The sequence below is a fragment of the Choloepus didactylus genome, chromosome 10, assembly GCF_015220235.1.
Source record: "Choloepus didactylus isolate mChoDid1 chromosome 10, mChoDid1.pri, whole genome shotgun sequence".
Lineage (NCBI taxonomy): Eukaryota > Metazoa > Chordata > Mammalia > Pilosa > Megalonychidae > Choloepus > Choloepus didactylus.
The window spans coordinates 130684799-130711465 of NC_051316.1; the positions used below are offsets into that span (position 1 = coordinate 130684799).

Here is a 26667-nt window from a genome sequence, read left to right on the forward strand (position 1 = left end):
GGCACCCCTTGGAGGTGGTCCCTCGCTGCTCTGCTGCCTTCTCCCGCCTGTTTGCCAGCTCGGGTCTTCCTCCAGCCGCATCCTGTCGCCCCTGGTCCTGTCCATTGGGGTTCTGAAGACAAAAAGCATTCCTAGGGCTGTGGGCGTTATTAACAGCCAGACGAGCAAGTCACAGGAAGATTTCCCAGCACTGACACCTGACATCTAACAGCAGAGCTTTAAAATCCAGTTTTTAAAGAATGGCCGTTACGGGGAGAAGCTGACAAGAGCCACATTCATGACGAACATCACAGAAACTGACTGATGAGACATATACATGCAGTAAAGCCACAGAAGGTTTGAACACAGGATTAGCAGGCATAATCCAGTGCAGCAAGCATTTGGAACAGAGTTGTTTTTTTTTAAATAAACACAGCAGCATTGACTGATCAAGGCCGCAGAAGAGTCTCAACAGATTCTAAAGAATTGGTGTATTCTCCACAACATGGTAATGTTTGAAAGCAGTAACAAAAAGATGCAGTCTCCTTCCCCAAACCTCCCAGTCTACTAATGTTTAGAAACCAAAAAAAGATACCTATAAGTCTCATGGATGAAGGAAGAAATCATAGTGGAATTTCCTAGTGTGAGCTCCATGAGGGCAGGGGTTTTTATTTATTTTGTTCGCTGATATAGCCCAACCATCTAAAATAGTGTCTGGGATAACTTGGTGTATAGTAAATATTCGTTGAATGAATGAATGAGTGTTATACACTTCAGAACTTGTGGATTGCAGCTAAATGTGATTGCAAAGGAAAAAAGTAACCGTAGCTGCATATTCTAGAAAAGAAGATTTAAAAAATTAACAAGGTTCTTCTCAGGGCATTAGAAAAAGAGCATCAAAGTCAACTCAAAAAGTTGAGGGAAAGTAGAATGTAGAAGAGACTAGTTCTCTGTTCCCTTCTCTAATCAGAAATCCTCCAAAATAAGGAAAATGAGGACCTGAGTTGCAAATTCCTTCTTGGATGAAACCAGGGTGTGTCTGGCCTCTGGGCGGAAGCCAGCCGATGGCACATGGTGAGTGGCACACAGGGTGGCGGGCTGGGGCCTGAAGTGGTGGGAAAGGAACGTGGGTGAGGCCAGCCTGTCGTCCCTGCAGAGCCCTGGGAAGGCTCACTGGGTGTAAATGCCAGGCGCAGGGCACACTGCAGGGCTGGCATCTGCTAGTTGTGTGGAGTGCCAGGCCCCGCCAGCTCCTGCCAGGCAGAAAGCACCCCATCCCCACATACCCTCGGGAGCGGGGTTGGTCCTCTCCTCGAGTCTGATCGGCCTGGGCACAGGGGTGGGCAGGGGCACGGCACACACTGAAATCAGAGCTTCCTACCTCCTTTCCTCACCCCAGAAAGCCCCATTTCCCTGCCCAAACCGGCCTTGGGGAAGAGGCCTAGGGGCTCAGCACTGGGCCAGACGCCGGTGACCCGGCTGGCTCCCGCCTGGTTCCCGGGAGGCAAGCCCACTTGAGATTGAATGGACAGAGCCAGAGGTCCCCAGAGACTGGAGGAAAGCCGCCAGCCTGGAAGAGAAACCGTATCTAGAGACAGGCAGGCAGGAGGTACCCTTGCACGTGGCACAGAGGCAGGAGAGCACGGGGTCTGCAGACGGGCAGGAGGCTGCGGGAATGCATCTGAGAGGGAATGCATCTGAGAGGGCGTGGGGTAGCAGGCAAGCGCCCTTGGAGAGAAAAGGTTTGGTGGCTGAAATTCAAAAACTCTCTGACAGAGTTGAAGAAATCTTCCAGAAGGTAGAACAAACACGGAGATGGGAAATAGGGGAGTTGAGAGGTGCCGTGTGTCCACCGGTGGCACAGTGGGGCACATCAGGCGGCATTTTGGAGAACCTGGGGTGAAGTTCCTGAGTCCCTGCTAGAGGGACAGAAGGAGCCTCCACAGGATTGGGATCCAGTGCAAGGAGGCAGCTCTGCAGTGCCGCCGGAATTCCAAGGAACGGTGGTTTTCCCAACTAGAGCACTCTCCGTCCAGGGGCGGGTCGGGGAAAGGCTCTTCCAGAAGTGCGAGGTCTCGGAAATGCACAACCACGCAGCCTTTTTGCCCGCCCCACAAAGGCAGGGGCCAGCGGAGCCGAGCGCTGGGCCGGGAGGCAGGTGGTTCGGAGCAGAGCGAAGGGATGTTCCAAGAAACGAGGGAAGTGAGGAACCGAGGCAAGCGTGAAACCCAGAAGTGCGAGCGGGCGCGCTGTGCGGCTCAGAGGGAGCAGCGTCCGCAGCTGCGGTGATGCAGAGACGGCCCGCGTGCGTGCAGGGGAGCCGGGGCGGGCAGCTGCCCCTCGCCACCGTGGCAGGTAGCAGACGCTGTCCTTCCGTGACAGCGGCAGGGTCAGGCAGAAAGGCGGAAGGGTGGGATGGGCTGCACAGAGAACCGCTGTTTGTCCTAAGCTTCTTTCCATAGTTTTGGCTTTTTACAGACTTGATGTACTTAATGAATGAAAAGAAGTTTGAGAGTTTTGGAGTGAGTGTGGGAAACTAAAAGCTTATTCTTTTAAAAGATTAATACAGTAGATAATCCTCTGGAAAGGAGAACGAAAACCAGGACTGTTTACAGTAGATAAAACTATATAAATAAAGGTGTAGTAAACTAAACTAAAATGAGTAATAAGAAAAATAGTGACTGTTGTATACCATTTACACTTGAAATGTTAGAGGAAACGGATAATTTTCTGTTGAACAGAGAAGAGGCAGGAAAGCTAAACAGACCCCGTGCTAGTTTGCTAGGTTGTCGCATGCAGGAGCCGTGACGTGGTCTGGCTTCTAGCAGTGCGAGTTTATTAACTTACAAGCTTGCAGTTTTGAGGCTGAGAGAAACATCCAAACCAAGGCATGGTCAGAAGATGTTTTCTTCCCGAGCTCCTCTGCCACACGGCAAGGCACAAGGTGGCCGATGTCTCCCTTCTCTTCTGGGCTTTGTTCCTTTTAGCGTCTTGCTTCTGTGGCCTTTTCTGTCTGCTTCTGTGACTTTCTCTCTTTATATATCCATCCCATTAATAAAGGACTCCAGTAAGCGGATTAAGACCCACCCTGGGCCACGCCTTAACTCAGGTCACCTCATCAGAGTTTTATCAGACGTTCAAGGCTGATAACTCCTGTGTGTTGTATAAACTGTCCCAGAGAATAGAAAGGGACGGAGTGCTCCCCAGCTTTTTTTGGGAGGGCAGCATTCCTAGACACCAAGGAACAGTGGACGGTGAGAGAGGAAAATGAGAGGCTTGCTTCCCTTCCCAACGGAGAGGAACAGTCCTACACAGGGCGTCGGAAACTGCGAATTTAACAGTTCAGCACTATCCTGTATTATCATCTCATTTCTTAAACTCAGTCTAGTAGGTCTATGAGCAACACTAACTGTAGTAGTTTGAAGTTGTACGTCCTCCAGAAAAGATCATGTTCTCTTAATCCATTCCTGTGGGTGTAGACCTATTGTAGGTGGCACCTTTTGATTAGGTTTTTTCGGTAGAGATGTGACCCACCACATTCAAGGTGGGTCTTAATTCTCTCACTGGAGTCCTTTGGAAGAGGATAAAGGACACAGAAAACCCAGAGAAACTAAGAAATGAAATTAAAGGAAGTGCACAGAAAAAGCCCCAGAGAAGCTGAGATGAAGCCACTGAAGCCAGAAGCCGGAAGCAACAAAACCTGGGAGAGAAGGACAGGCAGATGTCACCATGTGCCTTCCCATGTGACAGAGGAGCTCAAGCTTGCTGGTAGCTGGTCTTCAGAGATGGTATTGTCTTGATACCTTAATTGGGACATTTTCATAGCTTTAGACTGCAGCTTTGCTAGCTAATAAATCCCTACCATTAAAAACTGGTCCATTTCTGCTGTATTACATTTTGTCTTAACTGGAGGAGCCCAGGGCTGCATCCCCTCTGGAAGCAGCAGCTTCGGGTCCTGACCTGGGCGTTGCCACAGGGACCTTCTCCTCCAGGGCCCAGGCCCAGAGAAGGAGCCCCAGGGCCTGCCCTCCAGGGCAGCTTGCTGGGACTGTCGTGCATGGAAGGCCCCATTCGTGGTGCCGCAGAGCCCGTAAAGGACTTGTCCGACCAGGCCTGCGCTTAGTGCTCCATCCCCGAGGACCCAGTCAGCCAGGCATTCCCTAGGTGGGGGCGATGACAGAGCCCCACCCAGGGACTCAGTGTCTGGTCTTGCATGATAAGGGTGGCAAAGCCGGGGGCCGGCGGGCTACCACTGCCTACTTCTGTATCGCTGGCCACGGCCCTGGGACTGGGCTGCTGCGCACGTGGGGTTATCTCCTGGCCTCAGGTATCCCTGTTCAAAGCCTGGGGTCCCCGGGCCCCTCCCTCAGTACTTGGTGACCCCCGTCACACCCTCCCGCTGTGGCTGCATCAGGTGGGAAAGTCCTTGTGTGCCCTGGTCCTTGCAAGTCTAATGGGACCGTGAAGGGTCACACTCGGCTGCTCTGGTTTGTGCAGACTCTTCTTCGGAACAGTGTCTCTCTCTCCATCGCAGCTGCTCAGTGGTCAAAGCACCAAGGCAAGCGTGCAGAAGCTATCCGGCAGCTCTCTCTACACACTGGCGTTCCACCTCGCCTCTAGTGAAGGGTGCTCTGTTACCTGATGACTGTCTGTCCTTCACTGCTGTGCTCCATCCGAGCTTAGACTGGTTGTTTCCAAAGGCAGAACCAGGAAAGGATTTTAGCTTTTTAATTCATCAGACCAACCTGCTTGGCAGAGGGCCTCCAGCTGCCTTTTTGATGCCCTTGACTGTTTTGGGGCTCTCCCCACCATTTGGTTAGAACCCTAGCAGTTGTTTTGTGCCTGCTCCTCCTCTGTCCATCAGTGAGCAGGTTTGCTTGTCCCTGCAGGGCGTCCTTCCCTTTCCCACTGCAGCTGCTCTTGTGCAAGGCCCTTCTCCTACCCAGGTGTGCCGGTGTAGATGAATTATGTCCCCCAAATGCCATGTTCTTTGATGCAGTCTTGTGGGGCCGGACATGTTAGTGTTGATTAAGTTGGAACCTTTGGATTAGGTTGTTTCCATGGAGATGTGACCTACTCAGCTGTAGGTGATAACTCTGATTAGATAACTTCCATGGAGGTGTGGCTCCGCCCGTTCAGCGTGGGCCTTCTTTGGTTCACTGGAGCCCTATAAATCTTAGACAGAACAGCTAAGAGTGACATTTTGAAGAGAACTGAGAGTGACATTTTCAAGAGGAGCTGCAGCTGAGAGAAGACAAAACTCCCCAAGAGCAACATTTTGGAGAATGCCATTTTGAAATGCAACTTGAGAGCAAGCAGATGCCAGCCATGTGCCTTGCCAGCTAACAGGTTTTCTGGACACCAGTGGCCATCCTTCAGTGAGGTTATCCGATTGTTGATGGACACTTTATGGCCTTAAGACTGTAACTTTGTAACCAAATAAACCCTCTTTAGGAAAGTCCATCCATTTCTGGTGTTTTGCAAAACGGCAGCATTAGCAAACTGCAACATCAGGTCATGGAGCAACCCTCTGACATCAGACTTCTCTGCGCCTCACTGTGTCACAAGGTTCATCTTTCTGAAGGTATGCTTAAAGCAAGTCACTTCCTTGCCCTCAAACCTTCAGATACTCCTTCATGCCTGTGAAAGAAAGTCCAGATACTCTAACCTGGGGGGGCCCGTAAAGGACTTGGGAACAGATTCAACAAAAAAGATGTAAGATCTGTGGAAGACATTGCAAAACTTTTCTGCAGTAATTGGAAGAAGATTTAAACCATGGTCTTAGTTGCCAAGAATAAAGATTAAAAAATTGTAAAATCCCCAGATTGTTCTGTAAATTTATTGCTAATTCAGTAAATAATTTTGTGTTGACCAAAATTGATGAAGTAATGCCAAAATTCATATGGTAGGGTAGCAAAAGTTAATGTTTTGTAACATTTTATTTTGATACAAGAAGAATGTGCAAGGAATTCCTTTGTGCTCTCTACCCAGATTTTCCTTTCGTTGCATTGTGTCACACTTGAGTCCTGTTTTCTTGCTCTCTGCGATTGTATTTACTTCCTGAGCACAAAGACAGTCTTTTACACACCAGTCACTAAAGTGAGGAGAGCCAACACTGATGCAATACTCTTCCAGCTTGCTAATGCTTCCATTATGCAGAATACCAGAAATAGATCGGCTTTTATCAAGGGGGGGTATTTGGTTACAAAATTACAGTCCTAAGGCCATAAAAGTGTCCAAATGAAGGCATCAACAGGAGGATAACTTCTCTGAAGAGTGGCCGATGGCGTCCGGAACCCCTCTGTCCGCTGGGAAGGCACGCTGCTGGCATCTGATCTTCCTTTGCTCCCAGGTTGTGTTTCAAAATGGCTTTCCCCAAAATGTCTCTGGGTCTCTCTTATCTTCTTCAGCTCCTGTGCATCAAAGCATCGGGGTCCTCTCTTAGATCTTCTGGAGCAAACTCGGGACTAGCATCTCAAAGCGTCAGCAAGCATCTCGGTCTGCTCCTAGCTTCTCTCTTAAATACTCTAGTGAATTAATCAAGACCTACCCTGAATGGGCAGGGTCAAATCTCCATGGAAACATTCAATCAAGAGGTCACACAGTGGCGTTGTTCACAGTTGCCAAGAAATGGAAATAACCTAAATGTCATCCATCAGATGGATGGATAAAAAAATGTGGTACATACATACGATGGAATACTGTACAGCAGTGAGAAGGAACGAGGTTGTGAATCATGTGACAACGTGGATAAACCCTGAGGACATAATGTTGAGTGAAATAAGTCAGACACAAAAGGACAAATATTGCATATTACCACTAATGTGAAGTTGTAGAATGTAGGGGACCTAGAGATAGATAGCAGTTAGTGAAGGGGGAATGAAAATCTAACAGAACAGATAAAATGTTGAGGGTGATCTTGATATGGGAATGGTCAAGAATGACCATGGTTTGTTAATTTTTTTGTGATATGGTAGGAGCATATTGGAAGCAATGAAGTTATATCAGGATATTTGTTTTTCCTGTTCCTTTTTTATTTTAGCTGGAAATTGTTTTTAAATTTTTTGATAAATAAAGTTAATTAAAAAAAAAAAAGAGGTCACACCCTAATCAAAAAGATTAATAAATCTGCCCCCACAAGATTGCATTAAAGAATATGGCTTTTTCCAAACTGGCACAGATACCAATCCATATAGTCCTCATTCACATTTTGTCGGGTGTCCCAGTCCTGTCACCTGGGGCTCAGTTTCCTGAACCTGGTTCTCGCCAAGGATCCCAGATTATATTTCGTCGTCACGCCTCTCTCTGGTTTTCTTTGTCTGGAACAGATCCTCAGCCTTTCCTCATCTGTGTGACCTTGATGTTTTTGAAGAGTACAGGTCATTCATGTGTTGAAGGCCCCTGGTTTGGGACTGTCGAATGTTTCCTCGAGGTTGGACTCGGGTTATGCCTCTTCAGCGAGTGCCACAGAAGTGACCCAGCTTCCACAGTGCATCTGTCCGTCCCAGCCCCGCAGTGCAGCTTTCAGTTCGTGGTTGGGGTGGTATCTGCGCTCTCTTCAGAGCACTCTTGCACTCTGTAATTCATTGGTAATTTGTGGAGAGAGACTTTGAGACAGTGTAGGTACCTGATTTCTCACCCAACTTTCATCCTCTCATTTTAGCATCAGCGCTCGTTTTCTGACCCCTTTTATGTTTGTTAGTTAGTGTCCTACTGCATGGCAGGGCTTTTGTCTTCTCCCCATTTATTTGTTTTTTCATCTGTTTATTTCCCTCTGGTCTCCTGGATTCTAATTTTATTTGATGGGTCATATTCCATTAGGGTCCCTATTTTGTTGCCTAAATTGACCCAAGTTAATTTTGAAATACAAGAAGTGGGATACTTGCTCTACAGACACCAATTCTGCCAGTCTCCTGTCGGCCCAGGCAGTGTGGCTCAGCGTTCACGTTGGTGGCGTGGGGCAGAGGCCGCATCCGCCGAGAGCAGGGGCACTCCGGTGGGAGTCTGGTGCCCTCGAAGTGCCGCTCCAGAGCGGAGGGCGGGGCAGGCCGGCCGGAACGCCGGGACCCCAGGTGGTCTCTGTGGGCAAGGAGGCAGCGGAGGCCCCACCTCCGAGGACATGGAAACATCCTCCCAGGCAGCCGGAGGCCTAACCCGGGAAAGCCAAGTGTTAAAACTGTGAGAAGAAGATCTATTTATGACAGCGGCAGCGGGATGTATCACTTAAATAACAAAAAAAGCACAGACAATGGACAAGATTGTTAAATTCAACCATGTTAAAATTTAAAACTTATTTGGCAAAAAACACCGTGAACAAAATTCAGTGACAAACTCTATCCATGAAAAGATGTTTGTAACAAATGTAAACTGACAAAGGGTTGTCACACAGTCCTTTTTAAAGCACAGTCTCTAAAGAATTCCTACAAATCAATAAGAGAAAGGCAGACAGTGCAGAGGCAGATTAGAACAGGCGTTTTGCAGGCCGGAGCGCAGGGAGGTCAGGCCTCACCAGCTTCAGGACGGGGCGGGGGGTGGGCAGGAAAGGAAATCTGGGCAGCACCAGGTGGAGGTGGGGGCGGACTCCAGGGGACTGCTGGGGCTGTGGGGCGCGCAGGGCTCCGTGGAGAAACTCGTTTGTGTGGCTGCAAAGAGCACGTGCAGGTTTGTTGTTGCAGCGCTTTTTGTATGAGAAGTGGAATACTCTGTAGATGTGGAAGCGAGGACAGAAGTCTTCCTATATCAGCCTGGGTCTCTCCCGGAAACATAATGCTAAGTTTTGTAAAAAACAGGCTGCAAAACATTAGGCACAATTTGATGTCATTTACGTACGTTTAACAAAGCCGGGACAGCGCTGTGCTGTGCGTGGATGCGTGCTGCAGACAGTTACGGGGAGGGCACGTGGCAGGGAGGACGCCCGCCAGCTTCCAGGTAGAGGGGACCCCTCGGGAGGGAGACGGACTTCAAAGTATTTGTGATGTTTATTAAAGAAAAAGCCTGGATCAGCTATGATGGGATACTATTTGTTCCATCTGGGTGGAGGCTGTGTGGGGGTCTTATTTACGTTTGTTAATCCTCCATTGTTCAGCAACATAAACGTGCACAGTTACTCAGCCTTTGAGGCAGTTTTCTCCTGAGAGTTAGTAGGGTTTTAGGGACTGTGTAGCGCAGAATTCACGAATGAATCCAGGATGCTGTGAATCTGATTTCTGCAGACTTTTTGAACCTTGAAAATGTTTTTTTTTCCTTAGAAATAAAATTTATTTTAAAATTACTTATATTTCAGAGTCCTCTGCTTTAATATTTGTATCCTAAGAGGCACAAGGCACTTGTCCTTGATACGGCGATTTGTGATACAGTCTTGAGACAGATCCCGCCGTCCCAGCATTCTTGTCTGCAGGACGTCCCACCCCAAAAGCACTGAAAGCGTGTGTGTGCGCGCGTGTGTGTGTGCACGTGCATGTGTGGTTAGTGGCCTCTGGTGTGTCGCCCCGCTGGCACCTGCTGGTGGAGGGTCCGACCTGCACTCGGTGCGACCCCAGGCGCTAACAGTGGGTCCCAGAGGAGGCCTTGCTCTGACAGTTGCCTGGTTTTGTCATTAGTGAAACTCCTGCTGTCACTCAGTGGGCTTGGATACGTGCGACATTTTTTATTTTATGCTTTTCTCCTCCCTGCCCCCCTTTACAAACGTGGAAAAGGCCTCATGCAGAGGGGCTTGAGAAGGAGCCCAGTGTGGTTTCTGATTAGCGAAGGGCACTTCGTTGAGCACTGTCTAACTTTATGTAGCAAGGTCTTTTTGAATTGAAAGATGATTATCACTCTCTACTTTGGAAGCCCAATTTTAAAATCTGTTTTATACTTTTTAGATGTTAATTAAATTCAGATGCTGCAGACGTCTCAGTTCATCTTTTTCTTGAGTGTTTTCCAACTATATTAATTGCTTGTAATAATTACTGTAATCTTTAAATCTCTTAATATTGTAACCTTTTTAAGTATTGCCACCACCTTCTAGTTGAGAATTATTTACATGTACTTAAGAGGCGGAGTATCTGTACGCTGAGTGGTCATTGTCTCTCTATTAGATATATGCCTGAAGGAGGTGGCGTCAATGGCCGACAGTCTGTATAATATCCGGCTCCTGAGGGAGTTCTCAAATGAGCACCTTAACAGGTGCTTCTACCTCACCGTGGAGGACATGCTGTACGCGCCCCTGGTGCTGAAGGTGAGAGGCAGTCCCTGAACTCGCGGTTTTATGTGTCGGAATAAGCTGCTGACTGCATCCTTGTTTTCACGTTCTGTGGTTTCTTCTAGCCGAATCTAATGGTTTTCATTGCTGAGCTCTTCTGGTGGTTCGAGAATGTCAAACCAGATTTTGTTCAACCCAGGGATGTTCAGGAACTGAAAGATGGTGAGTGATAAACTTTCCATAATTGATATCTCTGTCCTCTGAGAGAGTCCACACAGTACTCAGAAAGTGTCCTTACGGGCTCCTAGTTTTTACACAATAATGGTTTTTACATTAAATAGTTTCTTTTGAAAATACAGACAGCTTTTCATTTGCAGTGCCTGTCGGAATTACTTGGCCTTCTCACCTGCCCGGCGCTGTGCCCACCCTGCCCTGTCGAGCGGGTGCCCCCGGGCGTGGCAGGCACAGTGTGCTGAGGAGCCCCGCAGAGTCCGACGGCCTTCCTTGGTTAGTGTGTTAGTCGGGGTTCTCTAGGGAAACAGAACCAACAGGAGATATCCAGAAATATAAGATTTTATAAAGGTGTCTCACGCAACCATGGGGATGCATGAGTCCAGATTCTGTAGGGCAGAAAGCGAACTGGCAACTCCAATGAAGGTGTTCAATGAACTCCTCAGGAAATGCTTCACTGGCTAGCCGAAGAAGTGAAGTTCCTCTCTCTCTCTCTTCCTTAAAAGTCTTCAAGTGATTGGATTAAATCCAACTTATTGAATTCTCTCATCGTGGGAGATATGCCCTTCGTTGATGTAATCAGCCATAGGTGCAGTCAATTGACTGACGATTTAATAAACCAGCCTTCTGGTTTATTAACCAGCCAGAAATGTCCTTGCAGTAACAGGCCAGTGCTTGCTTGACCAGACACCTGGGCACCTTCACCTGGCCAAGCTGACAATGAACCTAACCACCACAGTTAGGAAGCACAGCTCTGATGGGTGCTTCTCGCCCTCCAAAGTTATTACCGCGCCCCCTTAAACGAGGCAAAATAAACTCAGTTTACTGCAGAGTGAAATAATATGCCAGCCTTGAGACTCTGAAGCTTTAAGCAGATCATACAGGAGAATGTCTTCAAGACCTCCATTTAGGAAATGATTTCTTATAAAGAATATAAAAATATTAGCCATGAAGAAAAGATTGATAAATTCAGCTACATTAAAATTAAGACCTTTTCATCAAAAGATGATATAAAAAGAGTGAAAAAAAGCTAGTTGTGTCACTGTGTCGTGGCTCTCCTGCGTGAGGGCTGTGGTTATTTCCCACACAGCATAGCCCGTCTAGACCTCCCTGCACAGCGTAGAAGGCCTTCCGCATCTGGCCTGCCCTCGTCTCCCACCTGGCCTGCTGGCCTCACACCTGCACCAGGTGCCGTCACATCCACACACACTCGCTTCCCTGTGCCACAGCTCTCTCTGCTCTTGTTTCTGAGGCTCCAGCATCCTCCCTGACGTCAGTTAACTCAGCTGGATTTATCGAGTGTCAGCTGTGAACAAGGCGCCTGTAGGCTGGCTCTGGAAGGGCAGAGAGGAAAAAGCCATGGGCTGTGCTCACTCAGCCAGAGCGCTTTGATGGGTGCTGCTGCTGGGGGAGCCCCAACAGGAGTGTGTGTGCACGGGGTGTCTGTAGGGACAGCATTAGCCTTTCATGCTGAGTGGGGAGGGAGGCTCGGGGGTGGGTCCTGCGTGGAGGGAACAGCAGGTGCACGGCCCAAAGGGCTGCACCAGGGATGCAGCAGAAGGTGGGGTTCTCAGGTCTTCAGACTTATGTCTTGTGGGGGCCCTTCCTTAACAGCCTTTAAACTCCGCCATTTTTCATCACATTTGGGCATGAGAACACCAAGAGGTGCCCCGGGGGACCACCTGGCTGCCAGGCCTCCTTGCAGCAGCCCCACGTCCTCCTGATGGTCAGGGTCCGTTACTCCTGCCACCGGCCTTGGCTCGTCTTGCCTGCAGGCCTCGGACCCAAGAGGCCTGGGATGCCCGGGAGCAGCTCAGGCCATGGCTCTGGCCCCAGCTCACTCTGGGCCGTCACGATGCCTGTGGGTCCTGTGCTCACAGCCCACTCCTCACCTTGCTTGCTGTGGTGTGTGTTCCTGGCCTGGCGTGGTGCTAGGTGGGATCTTGCGTGGCAGATCACACTCTGGGAGCCACTGGACAGGGATGCTGGCCGAGGCCCGGTGGGTGGGAAAGGCGACCCCCCCATGCAGATATATGACTATTGTCAGCTCAAGTTGCTGCCCTTCCACCTGGAAGGGCCTCAAACAGTCACCTCGCCCCCAGGTGGCTGGTCTTGGGGTGGTGCCGCTGGAGGCCCTCTGCACGGTGCGGGCCAGTGAGTGCCCAGGGTCTGGTGTCCTGGGACGTGGGAGTTGTGCTTCATGCCCGTGTGTGGCCTCCCCCTCGGCCCCTGTGGTGCCAACAGGGTGGCTGATGTGACGAGCAGCGGCATGTGGTCTGCATCCTGAGTCCATCCATGCGGAAGCCATGTTCGGGCTTTTTCCTCTTCCCGAGCTGGTCCTGAGGACCCCTGGGGCCTGGGATCCGACTGGGAAGGGCACTGGTTCCCAGGTGGTGGATGATGCGGGGCTCGGGCTGCCTGGTCCTGCCCGCGCTCAGGCCAGAGGAACCGCGTCCGCCTCAGGACAGGTGACTGACAGGCTTGCCCGTCTGGCGGCTCTTGGCTCATAGCAGGCCCTCCGTCCCTGCCAGCCCAGCAGCACACATTTTATTAGAGACATGGTAGGTGTACAGAGCAATCCTGTGGAAAATGGAGTTCCCGTCTACCTGCCCTGTTTTTAACCCATGGCCTAGTGTGAGGGGTTGTTTTTTCAAGGTGTGTGGCTCTTGCAGCAGGTGGCTCAGCCTTGCTCTAGAATCCCAGGGTGCAGATTGTGTTTCTCCCTCTGGGACTTGCCCTGACCCCACGAGGTGTCTTTCCCACCACGGGGTGTGCTGGCTCATGGGGCTGAGGCCTCAGGCTGCCCGCACGGCTGCCGGGCTCCGCCGCTGAGTCCTTTCCGGCTCAGGCCTTGAGCACTGGCAGCCTCTTTGGCTTCTGCCCAAGCCTTATTAAGGCACCAAACAGAACCCAGAGAGGCTGCCCAGCTGCCGTTCCCACTTTCTCGATGAGGGGTAGGGCTGGAGTGATCTGTGTCTTGCTTTGGGTGGGATGACAGCATGCCCCTGACCACAGGACTCCTGACACATGGCTGATACGGCAGACCCCTGGGTTTTGTGGAGTACGCCTCCCATTTTCGGGGCCTCCATCTGCTGCCACTTGTTGCCCTTCAGGCTGGATGAGCCTCGATGAGCCCTGATGAGCAGGACAGTTAGGGCATCCCAGAGCGAAACTGAGTGTAAACTCGCCCAGAGGACCACGGACTGGTGGCTTAAACAGTGGGAATTTACCAGCTCACAGTTTGGAGGCTAGAAGTCCCAAGTCGAGGTATTGGTGGCCTGTAGAGGTGGCTGCTGGCCGTTCAGCTCTCCTCCTTCACGTGACGAGCTGTCTTCCTGTTGTCCTGCTCCACATCTTACAAGGGCCTGCAGTCCTGCTGGGCGAAAGCTGTCTTGAGTCACCTGGCCGCATCTCCACAGGCTCCTGGAAGGCCCTGTTTTCACAGACACGATCAGTCCCCCAACATGTTGGCAACACAGAACTGTTTCTGGTCCTCTTTTAATAGGGATAGAAAAGAACGCATCTGGGGAGCGGAGGGCTGCACCCCAGGCCCTGGAGGCTGAGTTCGGGACCATGCTCTAGCAGACACACCCATGTCAGCTGTCTGTGCAGTGTGACAAAGTAGCCCCGACTCAGCAGCTTAGAACAGCACTTGTCTGGCAGCTCTCAGCTCTGCCAGTCAGGCCTCCAGGTGCAGCACTGCTGGGTTCTCTGCTCAGGGTCTCAGGGGTAAAGTCCCAGGTTACCTGCTGTGTTCTCAGCAGGAGGCTCGGTGGGGAACCTGCTTCCAGGCTCATTTCTGCAGACCACACTTGGCTTCTTACAGTTAGAGGCCTGAGGCTTCTGTCTCCTTGCTGGCTGTCAGCCCCCCAAGGTTGTCCACCTGCCCCACAGACATGGCCGCTGGGCGAGTTTGTGCCAGGATCCTCCTGGTTCTCTCGGGGGCCAGTGAAGAGATGGAATGGGCTGTGAGGGCCCCTCGCAACCTGTGCATTGTCTCGCAACGTACGGGGCATGAGTTCCTGCCATCCCTCCAGGGTGGGGTTATTGTTTTTGACTCACTGGCCTGGCTGGGGGGAGGGGCTTCCACGTGGCCTCCCTACCCCGGAGCTCAGCCAGACCCCATGCCCAGTGCAGGCGTGGCACCAGCTACCAGGGAGGGAGGTGAGCACTGGGAGCCTGTGGACCCAGGGGACCCCCAGGAGCCAGTCCTTGGCCACCAGGATGCTTCAGGTCTCTGGGTCTCAGCGTCTTCTTGGACCCTGGGTCCAGTCGTCTCCAGAAGGTTTGGATATTCCCCTCTCCCCTTATGCAGTGGCCTGTATCAGTGGCCACAGGTGCCCTTTGGGGAAGAGGGGTTGCTGCCACGCATACTGGCTGTGCCGGTTTGGATGTATTACATCCCCCAAAATGCCATGTTCTTTGATGCAGTCTTGTGGGGGCAGACGTATTAGTGTTGGTTAGGTTAGAATCCTTTGATTGAGTGTCTCCATGGAGATGTGACTCAGTCAGTTGTGGGCGAGACCTTTGATAGGCTAATTTCCATGGAGGTGTTACGTCGCCCATTCAGGGTGGGTGTTAATTGCATCCCTGGAGTCCTATAAAAGAGTTCACGGACAGAAGGAGGTGCTGCAGCCAAGAGAGACACTTTGAAGGATGCACAGGAGCTGAGAGTGGAGCTGGAACACAACCTGGGACCAGCAGACACCAGCTATGTGCCTTCCCACCTAACAGTTTTTCCGGACGCCATTGGCCTTCCTTCGGTGAAGGTAGACTTCTGTTGATACCTTCATTTGGACGTTTTCGTGGCCTTCAGACTGTAACTTTGTAACCAATAAACTTTTATAAAAGCCAATTCATTTCTGGTGTTTTGTGTAACAGTAACGTTAGCAAACCAGAACACTGGCCTTGGTGGTGCAGAGTCCTCCCTCCTGGGACCTTGTCTTCAGTCCTTTGTTCTGGGTCTAGAAGCTGGCTGGGGTCCAGAAGGTGGGCACAGGATGGTGACTTTCTGTTGGGGTGCCTGCCCCCAACCACCTGGTCATCCACCTTTGGCTTCTGCTCATAGAACAGTCAGGCCAGCACCATGTCTATTGCCTGTCTGCCTGGCCCTGTGTTCTGGTTTGCTAAAGCTGCTATTATGCAAAATACCAGAAGTGGATTGGCTTTTATGAAGGGGATTTATTAGTTCACAGATGTTCATAGAAGTGCCCAAACTAAGGCATCAACAAGAGGATACCTTCATTGAAAAAAGGCTGATGGCATCTGGAACACCTCTGTCAGCTGGGAAGGCATGTGGCTGGTGTCTGCTGGTCCTTTGCTCCCGGGTTCTGGTTTCAAAATGGCTTTCTCCAAAATGTCTCTGAGCTTCTGTCTCTCTTAGCTTCTCTCAGCTCTCTGCTTGGTTCTTCCAGGGTGTTTCTCTCTAAGCATCCTGGAGTCCTATCTTAGCTTCTCCAGGGCAAACTCTGGGCTTCATCTCTTAGCTTAGCATCTCAAAATGTCCTTGTGCTGGTTTGGATGTATTATGTCCCCCAAAACACCGTTATCTTTGATGCAGTCTTTTGTGGGCAGGAAACATTGGTGTTGATTGGGTTGGAGACTTTTGATTGGATGTTTCCATGGAGATGTGATCACTCAACTGTGGGTGAGATCTTTCACTGGATAATTTCCATGGAGGTGTGGCCCTGCCCATTCAGTGTGGGCCTTGGTTAGTTTACTGGAGTGCTATATAAGCTCAGGCAGAAGGAGCGAGCTTGCTACAGCCAAGAGGGACATTTTGAAGAATGCATAGGAGCTGAGAGAGGAGCTGCAGGTGAGAAACAGTTTGGAGATGGCTGTTGAAAGCAGACTTTTGCTCCAGAGAAGCTAAGAGAGGGCAAATGCCCTAAGAGCAACTGAGAGTGACATTTAGGAGAGAAGCTGAAGCCTAGAGAGGAGCATCCTGGGAGAAAGCCATTTTGAAACCAGAACTCTGGAGCAGATGCCAGCCACGTGCCTTCCCAGCTAACAGAGGTTTTCCGGATGCCATTGGCCATCCTCCAGTGAAGGTACCCGATTGTTGACGCATTACCTTGGATACTTTATGGCCTTAAGACTGTAACTGTGTAACTAAATAAACCCCCTTTATAAATGCCGGTCCATTTTTGGTGTTTTGCATAATGGGCAGCATTAGCAAACTGGAACAGTCCTTCAGTCTGCATCTCCAAGTGTCTGGGTCTATGTTGGCTCTTAGCTTCTCCCGGGGGCAAACTCTGGATTATGTATTTTAGCTTCTCTCCAAAATGTCTCTCAGCTTCTCTGAGCTCTGTTTCTGTGGGTTCTCTTAAAGGACTCCAGTGATCTAATTAAGACCCACAGTGAATGGGCGGGGTCACCTCTCCCTGGAAATAATTTAATCAGAGGTCTCACCCACAATTGGGTGAATCACACCCCCATGGAAACAATCAAAATGTTCTACCCAACAAGATTGGATTAAAAGATCATGGCTCTTCTGGGGTCCAAAACAGTTTCAAACCAGCACATCCCACCCCTAGGACCCCAGAAAGACATGTTCTTTCCAAATGCAAAAAAAAAATTCATTCCTTCATAATATAGATCAGTACAAAATCTTATTATAATCAGTTATAGGCGTGGTTAGTCCTAAGGCAAAATTCTCCTCTAATTGTGGACCAGTGAGACTCAGAACAAGTTATCTCCTTCTAGTATACAAAGGAGGGACAGTCGTAGGATAAACATTCCCATTGCCATAGGGAGAAATTGAAAGGAAAACAGTTGTCACTGGACTAGAACAGTCCCTAAAACCTGCAAGGCAAACTTCATTAGATTTCAAAGTCTGAGGGTCATTTATAGAATGACATTTTATCCTCAGGGCTTGAGAGAGCAGAAGTCCAGCTCTTTCCAAAGGCTTACGTGGCAGCCCTTTTCTCTCCCAATGCTGGGTGAGTGCGCCAACATATCCACGTACTGGGGAGATCACTTTTGTTCTTGGCCCCACCCTCCTCAAGCATCGATCGGGGCATCACCTGGACTGTGTTCCATCTCCAGGGCGCACACGCTCCCCTCTCTGAACAATGGGGTGGCAGCCAAGCTCTCCCCAGTTGCCGGGGAATGTGCTCCACCCTCTCTCAGGCCTGGGGCGGCAGCGTTCTCCCTGAGCATCAGCTGGGAAGGCCCACCCTCTGCCTCGGGGCAAACTCACCCTTTCCAGGTTCATGGCTTGTTCTGTTCTCCTTGCCTAAGATTTCTTGACTCCAGACCTCAGTTTCCATGGTTCTGTCTTTGAAGAAACTTTTCCTTCAATCTGTCCCTTTTTTGTCCCTTTTAGTTCAGACCGGCAGTAGTTCTATTTATACAGATCTTGTAAAAAATTTGTTGGCTTGGCATGAAGCTTACAGTTGTCAAAACCAGCAGACAATAGGACTTTCCAAAAATCCTTTCTGGATAACTCCACCTCCAATCCTGGCTTATATTGAAAGGGCTGGCTGGTTCCAAATTTTGTTAAATTCTCACATGGGGCTATAGCCTTTGGGATTTCACCTTCTGGAAGCCCAGGGTTTTCCAGACCATCAATTTCTGGTTTCTTTGTATCCAGGAGTTTGGTTTTCAGCTTATCGCTTTTCCTTTCATGTTTTACTGTTAGCTGCAACGAAAAGCCAGGCTGCATTTTCCATATGTAGCTTAAACATATCTTCAGCTAAGTATCCCAGCTCATTGCTTTCAAATTCTGCCTTCCATCCAACACCAGGACTCAATTTTGCCAAATTCTCTACCACTTTAGAACAGGGATCACCTTCGTTCCAGTTGGCAATGACACATTCATCATTTCTGTCTTAAGACCTCATCGGAAGTATTGTTAGAGTCCATATTTCTACCAACAGTCTCTCATAAACAATTCAGGCCTTTTCTGTCAAGCTCTTCACATTCTTCCAGAATCCTCCCCTTACCCATTCAGAAAGCCATTCCAACATATTTGGTATTTGCAAACTCAGCAGCACCTCAATTCTATGGTACCAAAATCTGTTTTGGTTTGCTAATACTGCCGTTAGGCAAAATACCAGAAATGGATTGGCTTTTATGAAGAGTGTTTATTTATTATTAGAATTTATAGTTCTAAGGCCTTAAAAGTGCCCAAACCAAGGTATCAACAAGAGGACACCTTCACTGAAGAATGACTGATGGTTTCCGGATCACCTCTGTCAGCTGGGAAGGCACGTGGCTGGTGTCTGCTGGTCCTTTGCTCCCAGGTTGTTTCAAAATGGCTTTCTCCAAAAAGTCTCTGGGCTTCTGTCTCTCTTAGCTTCTCTCTGTCAGCTCCTGTGCATCCTTGCTTGTTCTCACAGGATGTTTCTCTCTAAGCATCTAGGGGTCCTCTCCTAGCTTCTTCAGGGCAAACTCGGGGCTTCATCTCTTAGCTTAGCATCTCCAAACATCTTTCTGTCTGCGTCTTGCGGAATCTTCAAGGGTCTGGGTCTGTGTCAGCTCTAGATTCTCCTGGATTACATATCTTAGCTTCTTTCCAAAATGTCTCTCTCGGCTTCTCTGCATTCTTGTTTCTGTGAGCGCTCTTTTAAGACCTCAGTGATCTGTTAAGACCCAGAAAGTCCCACTCTAATCAAAAGACTGATCAGTCTGCCCCCACAAGATTGCATTAAAGAACATGGCTTTTATGGGGGACACAATAGATTCAAACCAGCACACTCTGGGAACCTGTTCTGCTGTCATAGCTATTGCTCCTGGCTGCCTGGGCCCTGCTGCTTTTACAAGTACCAAGAGTAATGGCAACTTTTATTTGAAGCCAAACTTCTCCCTAACAGCCAAGGAGCTGCTCCAGCTGTGCCCCGGCCTTGCCACCCTGTTACAGGGACTGCAGCCACTGGCCTGGGACGGGTCTGGTCTCCTTGCTTTGGAGACCCTGCCATCCCTGTAGCTCCATGATTGCGGCCACCCAGCTGCCACAGCCAGCCCTTCCCCGCTGTGCTCGGCTTGCTGTCCTGTGGTCCAGCCCTGCCTCGTCCCCACTTCCCAGGGCCTTAGCTTGCCCCCCACTGCCAGGTGGGGGGGACTTGTGGTTCTGTCCCTCCTGGGGGCACTTCTGTTCTGCTGCTTGGAGCCATCCTGCTGGTCAGTTTGCACCCTGTGCCAGGGGCTGGACTGAATTCTGGATCCTGGGGGGTACCCCCAAGCCAGTGAACCCCCCTCCAGCCTCGGACTCCGACTCCTTTGACCCGCCACCCCGAGTGCAGGGCCGTCTCCCTGGTCCTGCCCACCCTGCTGGCGGCCCTGCACTCGGGAGAAGTTTGGCTTCAAATAAAAGTTGCAGTTACTCTTGGTGCTTGTAAAAGCAGCAGGGTTTTTTAAAATGCTTCTTGCTAATGTTATAAGTAACTGTAAAAATATGAATATCTCTATAAAATTGCCATTTCTGCAGCTAAAACAGTGTTACACCAAAAAAGCAGCCGGCCTCCCGTCCCCATCTCCAACGTGACGAGACGCAGCTTCATGAGCAGCCCTGCGGCGCTGAGCCCAGCAGGGCAGCACTGCCTGCACCCCGAGGAGCCCGAGTGCCCGTAAGTCTGTCTGTCTGCCTCCAGGCCCGCCAGCTCGGCCCCTCGTCGTGCTCGCTGACCTGTCACTGTTCATAGTTGAAATGCTGGTTGAAGTTGTCCTGTGTGAATGGGTCACACAGCAGGTACAGGGCAGCCCCTGGGGAAGGCCTTCCCCGCCCGGCCCGGGGGCCCTGCACACGGGGTTTGTGTTCACCAGCCGGGGCTCCTGGAGGGAAATGTGGCACGTTCCCACCTTCTTTTCTGACGACGCATTTCCCCGTCCTCTCTCCTACAGTGGATTGCACTGTTTTAAAAAATGGTTTGGAGATTAGAAAAAGAGAATTAATAGCTTCAGTTTACCGTGGTGGGACATAAAGGATGGACTTGGTCACTGGCTGTGATGCCTGTAAATCATCTCAGTCTGCCCCGTTCACCTCAGTAGACGGTGGATGCTGGGCTGTAGAAAAAGTAAATAGAGCACTTCAACGGCTGGTAAAGATAGTTGTTTAAAAAAATTTTTTTTTTAAATCGACTTTCATCCTGAAGACCTGGTTTCGGTTGAGCCCGTGGGGTGGGTTGACGACCCCCAGGATGTGGGCGGGGAGGGGCAGCTCCCCTCAGAGGAGGAGTGGGCCCTGCTTCCGGGGCAGGGGAGCCAGCCACACACCCAGTGCAGGGGAAGAAAGCATTTTAAAACAGAAATGTTGTTTTAAAATGTGGAGTTTGAGTTGGGGTTTAGGATAAAAACAATTATTCATGAGTGGTTTTAGATAATCCTGAAGGGAGACCTGGTATAAAATGGACTCGGTTGTTTCAGGTTGTTTGGTAGAGACAAAACTGACCACCGAGTTGGAGGCCTGGGGGTGGGAGGCCAGTGCCAGCGAGGAGGGAGCTGAAGGGGGTAAATAACCCCCAGGTGTGTGGCTGAAAGGAGGATGCACAGGCACTGGCGAGTACGCGGGCAATGGGGGCGTGGTGGGGCGCGGCGTGGACAGGCGTGCTCGGGGGTCCGTGGTGCTGCCATGCCAGCAGGACACTGGAGTGTGTCCCGGAGCGCAGGGGCAGGGCTGTGGGCACAGGGGGCTGCACCCTGGGGAGAGAGCAGGGAGGGCCGAGCTGGGCTCTCCACACTCGGGGGCCGTTGGAGGCCCCATCCTCTCCTTTCCGCCCGTGTGTCAGGTGTGTGTGCACAGCCAGCTTTGTTTTTACAAAGTGGGTGCCATACGTGCTGCTCTGTGGCCAGCCCCCTCCTCAGGGTGCGCCGTGAGAATTCCGTTCAGTGAGCGCTCTTCCGCCGCGCAGGTGTGACAGCTGTGTGGTGTCCCGCGTTTGGGCTTGCCGGCCCCTGCAATCTATTATACTGCCGAGGTTTGTAGTTTTGCCCTTAGAAGTAGGCCTCACTCCTGTCCATGGCCCTCTCTCCTCGCCGCACTCCTGCTTGCTGCTTCTTTCTCTTTCTTTCCGTCTCCGTGGATCTCTCTCCCCTCTGGTCCTGTCTTTGCCCCACTCGGATTAGGGGGCACCTGCCAGCAGGGCAGTGCTCTGTTCCCCGCGATGCCCTCGCCCTGCCCTGCCCTGTGAGTCGCCCCATTGTCACATTCTCTGCAGAGTGAGGCAGACAGAACTGCGTGAGCGAGGGGCTCCTCTGGGGGAGTTGGTGGCTGGGGCACTGCCTGGCGCTGTGCCCACCTCCTCCATGCCCTGCCCACTGGAGGAGCCCCTCTCTGGGGTGTGAGCCCAGGCCTGGCCTCGACGCTGCCAGCGTGCTCTCCAAGAGCGTTGCTCGCTTTTCACTCTTCAGAGTTGTCATTTAATACGGTGGGGATAACCTTTGTGGTCTGTTTCATCTCTTAAAGTGTTGGTTTTTTATTGAACCAATACTGTACATTTTTGAAAAATTTTTACTTTTTCTGTTTTTACTTATCCTACAAGGCAACCTTGACTGCATACTCGAATTTTGCTGTTAAAAATGTGAAGCTGGTTATATCATAGACTAGAATGTGAAATCAGTCTGTCCCCTTTCTGAAGTTTTTGGATATTTACCTCAAGTTTGAAGTTCTTGGTACTCTTTTGGCTCATTTTTATAGCAATTAATTTTCCCCACAGGAACTCTACATTTCTCACAGATTGGTATAAACGCGTGATGATCTTTATGCTTTCTTTTGCATTTGCTTTTGAAGATGATTTGACGAGTTAATGATTCTTTTCTCTCCGTTCTTTCTCCTTCTAGCGGGAAGGGGTCCTCTGCCTTTAGCCCGTCCCACCCCTTACTGCCCTTGAGGCAGAAGCAGCAGACGCCGCAGGGAGAGGACAGCCCTGGTAGGGACGCCGCACTCCCCACTGCCCCCTCTCGCTCGCCTCGTCTTACTAGGGTCTAGTCAAGCACAGCTTCTTAAAATAAATGCTCTTCTGACGGTGTAGCAACTTTAGTTGAGAAGAATATGACGGAATAAATTTGAATATTTGATTGATGTACCATAGATTATATAACCTTTATAATGAAAGTATCATTAAAATCTGATAGATTATATGAACTATCCAGAACATTGCTATGTTGTACCTCAGCAAGAACTTATATAAATATATATATTATGTATTTAAGTTCACTTACAGTTCTATTTTGTTTCCTTTTTTAGATTGATTATTATTGGATTACACATTACCATGTTATTGAAACTGTTGAAAACTATATTGTTTTTTAAATCTGCTTTCCTTGAGCAATTTGGTGCTAAATTATGATGCATTTCCTGAAGAAATGGTTATTATAGTAAAAGAATTTTAAATGTTATAAAATTTGTTACTTAACACTGAAAACACTTGTTTCCTCCAAACTGCAGATCTGCGACATAGATCCAGTTCTCTAACCCGAGTTGATGGTCAGCCACGTGGTGCGGCCATAGCGTGGCCAGAAAAAAAAAACAGGTGAAAACTGTCTGTATTCCCCTAAGTCTCTCTTTCGAATGGTCATCAGACTGGAATAGAAGTTCTCAAGCAGTGCCGCAGGGACCTCCAGGTCATGGAGACCCTTCCAGGGAGCCCTCGGGGTCAGGCTCTTTCCGGGGTGATGCGAAGTTCCGTCCTCTTCCCTTGCTGTGGGGAGCAGAGCCTCCCTGGCCTGCCACCACCACAGCCCGAGCACAGGGTCAGAAAAGAGCCCAGAGTTAGAGAGGTTTGCAGAAGAGTAAATTAGCACTATGAGCCTTTTTGATTTAGAAAATACAGTCATTTTTCAAGTAATGGGTTTATTATTTTAATTTTAGATCAATGTTTTAAACATTTCTGTTTTAATTTCTGAAAGATGACTATTGGTAACTATGGTAGACAAACTCTTTGGGGTTCTCGGTAATTTTTAAGAGCGTGGAGGGCCCTGGGCTCAGACGTGTGTCAGGCGTGCTGACTGAGGGGCTCTCTGGTGCTCCCTTGCCCAGGGGACGCCTCTGTGGGGTCTCCTGCTCTTTGCTAACCACGGCTTTCTCCCCTCGGTGGCCTAGGCCGGTGTCCCAGCCGATGCCCTTCGCCCTGCAGCACGCCGCGAGCTGTGACGCAGACTCTGGCCCCGGTGACAGTGCCAGCTTGGCGCGCTCCATCAGCAAGGACAGCTTGGCCTCCAGCATCGTCACGCTGACCCCACAGAACCAGCCCCACCCCCCGGCCGTGAGGACTAACGGGCAGGGCCTTCTGAACAACGTCAGCATTGAGGATGAGGACGAGGAGCTGGTGGCGATCATCAGGACAGACGCCGCTACCCACAGTGGTGACCTGGAGGTCCCCAGGGCCTCGCCTCCAGCCGCAGGTCTGACAGCAGGTGCCAGGTCTCCCCAAAGACGGGTGGACGCCTTGGAAAACAAGCCCGAGAGTTTTTTCTTGGAGCCGCTGATGCCAGCCATGCTTAAGCCAACGAAAGAAAAGCAGGTTATTACCAAGGAGGACGAGCGTGGGGAAGGGAAGCCAAGGAGCTTCATGTCCAAAAGGCCCAGTGAGGGCTACCAGCCTCTGGCTCGCAGGAAAGCGGCCGGCGCTAATGCCGGCCGCGACCTGAATAGGACTTTCACCCCGATTTCCTGCTCGGAATTCCCTACAGGCATAGATGCCGTCACCCCGGAGGCCTCGGGAGAAGCATGCGGCAGGTCTCTGGCTGGTGGTGGTTTCCACCAGGTGCCTCAGGTACAGGCTGCTGATGGCTTCTTTCTTCATGTGGCCAGAGCCGGTGACGACGTGGAGGGAAGGTCCAGTGTCAGTTGTTCAAGAAGCCCCAACTCCCACGATTCAGACACTTGGACTATACTGAGGCAAGATTCTGATTCTGATGTTGTAGATTTAGAGGACGTGGAGCAGGATTTAAGTGGTGAGGACCCTCCTATGGTTACCACTAAATATGTTGGTGAGGAAGAATCGGCAAAGCTGCAGGAGGATATGAAAGTAAAGGAACACGAAGACAAGGACGATGCCAGCGGCCGCTCCAGTCCCTGCCTGAGCACGATTTCTCAAATCAGCAGCGTCTCAATGGCCAGCGGGAGTGTTAAGATGACGAGCTTTGCAGAAAGGAAACTCCAGAGGCTGAACAGCTATGAAACCAAGTCTAGCACAAGCAGCTCTCAGAAGACCACACCTGACGCGTCAGAAAGCTGCCCAGCACCCCTGACGACATGGAAACAAAAGAGAGAACAGAGTCCCAGCAGGCAGAACAGAGATCACGCCAGCCTGCTGGCTTCCGAGCTGGTGCAGCTTCACATGCAGCTGGAGGAGAAGCGCAGAGCCATAGAGGCCCAGAAGAAGAAGATGGAGGCCTTGTCCGCCAGGCAGCGGCTGAAGTTGGGGAAGGCAGCCTTCCTGCACGTTGTCCGGAAGGGCAAGGCAGATGCCCCCCAGCCACTGAAGCCAGAGCACTTTGCAAAAGAGTATTCTCAGCACAACGGGGAAGCTTTTGATGATGGTGTTTCCAAGACAGAAGCATTTCTTGTTAAAGAAGAGAGAGACGATCTCCTCAGTGAATCTCAGGACGTGGAAAAAGAGAACCTGGCTTTTGTTCAACACCACACACCAAAGGACCTCGCTTCTCTCCAAGACCTGGAGAAAAGTAAAATGATCTCCGCTGCGCTCCTGGAAGACAGCATTGGTGAGGTCGTGGATGTGAAGGAATGTGACCTTTCCATTGAGAAGCTGAACGAGACCATCAGCACGCTGCAGCAAGCAATCCTGAAGATCTCCCAGCAGCACGAGCAGCTCCTCATGAAGTCCCCAACAGTGCCAACGCCAGGGCCTCGGAACAACTCACAAGACCACAGAGGGAAGGCGCCCGTCCACTTTGTGGAGCCGCTTTCTCCGACTGGAATGACTGATCACCGCAAAGCCCCACGGCTCGGCCAGGGCCGGAGTTCCCGTTCAGGAAGACCAGCCGAGCTGAAGGTTCCCAAAGACAGACAGCCGGGGTCGTCCCGGAGCAAAACGCCGACCCCGAGCATGGAGGCCCCCCCACCCACGAGGACGCTCCCTCCCGCCCACTCTCCCAGGACACCCTCAGACCCAGGCTCGGGAAGCACTGCCGACCCCGGGAAGGACCCCCATGGCCAGTTTCTCTTTGACAGTTTTAGGCTCCATGATGAAAGCAACCAACGGGCATGTGTCTTGTCCTCATCCAAAGACGCAAACATCGTGTCGGAGCATGTGGGCTTCAGGGAGCTTCTGGATAGCAGTGCGAAGGAGGCGGGGGTCAGCAGTGCGGGCACGTCGGGGAAGGAGAGCGTTCCCGGGGAGGAGCCCCTGCGGAGCAAGGCCAGCCTCATCGAAGTGGACCTCTCAGACCTGAGAGCCCCCAAGGAGGACGGGGAGGCAGACAGCCACGACAGCTCGGCAGACCTGGTCGGCGAGTGCGACCAGAAGCCGGGCGTCGGGTTCTTCTTCAAGGTGAGCCTGCGGAGCGCACCTGGCGTGACGGAGAGCTCGGGGCAGAGCAGGCCCGCGGGCCCCGTGGTGAGTGGGGCGGTGGGGCTGCATGGCCGGCTGCCTGGTCTCTGCGGCAAGGGCTCAACTCTGCCAGAAGCAGCCCCAGGCGGTACCTAGAGGGGTGGGCATGGCTGTGTTCTAATAAAACTTTATTTATGGACACCGAAATCTGAATTCCGTGTACTTCGCGCATGTGAAGTGTTATTTTCTTCTGATGTTTTTTCAACCGTGAGAAAACTTAAAAACCATTTGTAGTTCATGGGATGTATAAAAACAGGCAGTGGGCTGGGTTTGGCCCATGGGCTGGGCAGATACAGAAACTTTAAAAAATTATTTTTTCCTATCTGTGCCTGTCTTGCAATTTTTTCTTAGGGAAGAAAGAAAAATGAATTGTGAGAACTTCTTTTTTGTTTTTAATAGTGTGTTTTTCCTCCTGGCAGTTGTAAAGGTTGATGACATAACCTGAACATGTTATCAAAAGATGCACACTTTATTTGTTGTGTGCACATTTAGAATGTAAACAGGTTAATAATCGATTTGGATATTAGCTCATATTGTGGAATTGTGTAGAGTTTCAAAGCAAATTTTAAAGTAAAATTCAGTACAAGGTGTCCTGGGAGTGGACCTGGCGGCTGCTGTCTGAATGGCATGGGCTCTTCTCCGTTTGGATTTTAGAGTCTATAAAAATAGGCTCATTCATCAGTTAAAAAAAGAGCAAAGAAAATGTTTAGACTGTGAGTTGGACCATGCATTGAAATTTTCCAAGCAGACCTACATTAAAGT

General features: G+C 50.6%; 1 protein-coding gene across 3 annotated transcripts in view; it reads left to right on the plus strand.

Annotated features, from left to right (window-relative positions):
* CAMSAP1 (calmodulin regulated spectrin associated protein 1) overlaps positions 1-26667 on the plus strand; it is a 113850-nt gene that overhangs the window by 77069 nt on the left and 10114 nt on the right. For all 3 annotated transcript variants that reach the window (XM_037796945.1, XM_037796947.1, XM_037796946.1), the window contains 6 exons: positions 10059-10198; positions 10288-10384; positions 19824-19962; positions 22172-22260; positions 22779-22863; positions 23433-25845. In XM_037796945.1, coding sequence (XP_037652873.1) covers positions 10059-10198; positions 10288-10384; positions 19824-19962; positions 22172-22260; positions 22779-22863; positions 23433-25845 — 2963 coding nt within the window. The remainder of the gene's footprint in view (positions 1-10058; positions 10199-10287; positions 10385-19823; positions 19963-22171; positions 22261-22778; positions 22864-23432; positions 25846-26667) is intronic.